Source organism: Pollachius pollachius (genome assembly GCF_949987615.1).
Source record: "Pollachius pollachius genome assembly, chromosome: 2".
Taxonomy (NCBI): domain Eukaryota; kingdom Metazoa; phylum Chordata; class Actinopteri; order Gadiformes; family Gadidae; genus Pollachius; species Pollachius pollachius.
The window spans coordinates 42,385,210-42,388,683 of NC_136935.1; the positions used below are offsets into that span (position 1 = coordinate 42,385,210).

General features: G+C 46.3%; 1 protein-coding gene across 1 annotated transcript in view; it reads left to right on the forward strand.

Annotated features, from left to right (window-relative positions):
- The window catches only part of LOC307071673 (beta-1,3-N-acetylglucosaminyltransferase lunatic fringe-like), a 7,812-nt gene extending 4,338 nt beyond the window's left edge, over window positions 1-3,474 (forward strand). The window contains exons 5-8 of the mRNA XM_079730730.1: window positions 144-235; window positions 360-519; window positions 1,096-1,181; window positions 1,710-3,474. Of these exons, the coding sequence (XP_079586856.1) occupies window positions 144-235; window positions 360-519; window positions 1,096-1,181; window positions 1,710-1,776 (405 nt within the window). The 3' untranslated portion in view covers window positions 1,777-3,474. The remainder of the gene's footprint in view (window positions 1-143; window positions 236-359; window positions 520-1,095; window positions 1,182-1,709) is intronic.

The following is a 3,474-nucleotide window of genomic DNA, read 5'->3' on the forward strand; positions in this document are numbered from 1 at the left end:
TTTCCCCCGCAGGGATTCTGTATCCCTGCTCTGCTGCTGTCAGATGCAGCATGGGGTCTCTGAACGACTTCTTTGTGCTGCCTGGTGTCTTCTGGGAGCAGCGCTCTGCTGATGCACATCCCTCTCTGTGTTCCTTTGCTCAGACCCAGAAGGAGGTGCGCTTCTGGTTCGCCACTGGGGGAGCGGGGTTCTGCCTGAGCCGGGGACTGGCGCTTAAGATGAGCCCTTGGGCCAGGTGAGCCCCTCGCCCTGAGTCAGCAAACCAAGTGAAGACCAAGGGGGGGATCCTTTGACCCAGGTCTGTCCTCATCCACATCCACTCACAGCCTTCCTTCCGCTGTGTTCTTTTCCCTTGCTAGCGAGGGCGCCTTCATGGTCACCGCGGAGCAGATCCGTCTCCCTGACGACTGCACCGTGGGTTACATCGCCGAGGCCCTGCTGGGCATCGCCCTCACCCGCTCCCCCCTGTTCCACTCCCACCTGGAGAACCTGGGGCTGGTGTCGGAGATCCACCGCCAGGTACGTGGAGTCCCGTTGAATCGGCATCCGTGGGAGGCGATGTAAAGGCTGGCGGTTTTAGTGGGTTCAGCGTTGCATGTTGGTATAAGCCCGTGTTCCTGGCAGCCTCCAGAAACATGGGGTTAGGTCAACATGCACTGCATCAAAGGTTTCCCAACCTTTGGGTCTGAACCCCTTTTGGGCTCAGCTGATATTCATACATGAGAGATTGCTGACTGATGAACTATATGTTTGATGATCCATTTTTTAAATCGAAGAAACATTAAAGGCCCTTTTGGAGTGTGGATGATGGCTGGTTTAGGCAGCCTTAACCTGTGCACATTCATAGCTCAATGCACAACAGGTGTGCAGCCTCACCAAGCCCCAGAGTCCAATCAATCGGACTCGGGCCAGATGAGACATTAGGGGCCGAATTTTGATTGGGTTGAAACAATGTATGTGTGTGTGTGTGTGTGGGTTTGAAAGCAGAGGCAGGAAAATGTCAGAAGATGTTGAATGGAGTCATCACTTGGGGGCCACTAGGTGAAGGGCTGATTACAATTGATATGTGTGTGTGTGTGTGTGTTTTGTTACCAGGTTACTCTCAGCTACGGCACAGTGGAAGGCAGCAGGAACACTGTGAATGTGAGAGGACCTTTCAGCACGAGTGAAGACCCCACCAGGTGCGTCAGTGCATGTGTGGTTATTTAGGAGAATTTCGTTTTTTTTATGGAATGAAACAAACGGGTGAAACAAAACATATATATTTTTATAGATTTTACTTAGACCGTAGCTTCTTAAAACATAACTTGCACACATGCTAAGTGACATTACTTACAGTAAACTGAGTCAACACTTTGGCCACTGGCCCTCATCCCTCCCCTTCCAAAACAATGAGTTTCTAGTAAGAATTGCGTAAGCCTCATAATATAGTTGAACCACGATAGGTATCCTGTCTGTATCCTGTCTTTGTTCATTGTAGTGTGTGTGTGTGTGCGTGTGTGTGTGTGTGTGTGTGTGTGTGTGTGTGTGTGTGTGTGTATGTGTGTGTGTGTGTTTGTGTAAAAGGGGGGGGGGGGGTGTGAACATGCACACACTGTCTCACTCAGTGCACTTTAGACGACACAATTTTCTTTCTGGCATTGGCTTTTTGAAATCCCCAGTTTGCCACTTCCATGCATTGTGTAACCCGTTTCCCTCTGTTGTCTCAGGTTCAAGTCTGTCCATTGTCAGCTATATCCAGACACTCCATGGTGCCCCAGCCCACAGACACTCTAACCCATGGAGGGACCAAGGAGCGGACAGCTTAGCAGTGAAGAAACCGAGAGAGGGGGGGGGACGCACTGAGAAAAGGTCCACTTTGTTCCACTCGGCTGGAGAAAAAACAAACAGATTGTTGGAGCGGTTTGAGTCTGGGTTTTCCCTGCTCTATCCGATCTTCACACAAGCACACATCGCTCTATTACGAAGCTTTGCTCATGTTGGACCGTCTCTCCCATTAGAGAGAGGGCGGGAACCGTTTTTTCAAAAACATCTACAAAACACTCTACGTCAAGGATTTGGTTGTGGTTTCGAGAAACAAGTCCCAAGGATGGGGCATCTTTCTGGCCCGGCAACTAGGCCAGGAAACGTTATTACTCACTCTATTGATCACTCAATAGAGTGATCAATAGAGTGATCAATATAATGGTCACTTTATTGATGGCTTGCTATTTCATTGCATACAAGGCATTTATCTTTAAAGATAAATTAAAATCCTATGCGTGGATTTACCGCAATGACGACAAAGAAGGAAGGCACAAGAGATGACGGACAGACACTGAAGAGAGAGAGAGAGAAAGGTAGAGGGAGAGAGTGAGGGAACTTTCTACACACGCCGTCAGTCTCTCTCAGCCGGTTCCCACCGGTTCCCATGCATCTCATTGGTCACATCAGCCTTCTGAATATCTGCAGTTTGCCTTGCAGTGCTTCTGTACATTCCCATGGCCTCTGTTCAACGCCCAAGTGGTGAAACCTGTTGCTGGTGAATGTTTGTGTAGTGAAAATTAGTGCCATGTGGCCTGGCTGATGCCACACTGCTACCAAAGCCCTGCCACCATGGAAACTGTGTGTCAAACTGCAGTACTGGCTGCATTGCACAGGTGAAGTGAAGCCAAATAACAACATCCAAAACCCTACTACCTGGCATTATTTTGGATGAGTAAGCAGGCAAACAAGAACACTTGGGTTTGGAGATGACGTTTATATATCTGTAATGCTAGGATACATTTTTTTTTCTGTTGAAAAATGATTTGAGTCTCTTTCTATTCCTCAAGCCTCAACTCAAGTTTTTAACCAATCATAATTTATAATACAATGATTGAATATGAGTTGTCCTCAGCACGGAAGAGTGCAGACAGAGACTAGCGGAACAAGACTGGGGAAGTGATGGAGCAGACGGAGGCTAAACGATCAGGCTCACATTAGAGGAATGGAAGTGTGTGTGAATACATACGGAGACTGAGAAAGATCCTCTTAATGAATACCGACTAAGCTTTATTAGTATATTAACTGTGCACTTTTAACCGTGCACTTTTAGCTCAGCAGTTAACAGTTCATTAAATGAAACGACATGTTGTAGAGAGAAGGTTCTATTTTCTTTTTAATGAGTTCCTTTCATTTATTCGGTGAAATTCTCAAATTAGTGGTCACAAACGTAATGGGATTTTTAAAAGGTCATAGGAAACGACTACTTTTATGGTGCAATAACCGAAAGGCATCCACAGGACTTTTATGGAGAAATGACTCATGTTGGGTCGTATTGGTATTATCATACAAATGAAGAGTGGCTTAACAGCTTTATTTGTTAGCACGTTATGAAGTCAAACGTCTTCACCAACAGGTAGAATATCATTGTTCCCTGCTTGTGAAATACATGAACTATCACCAGAATATCTGGAAAATCATCCATGAAGTAATAAAATATTTTTTACCAAA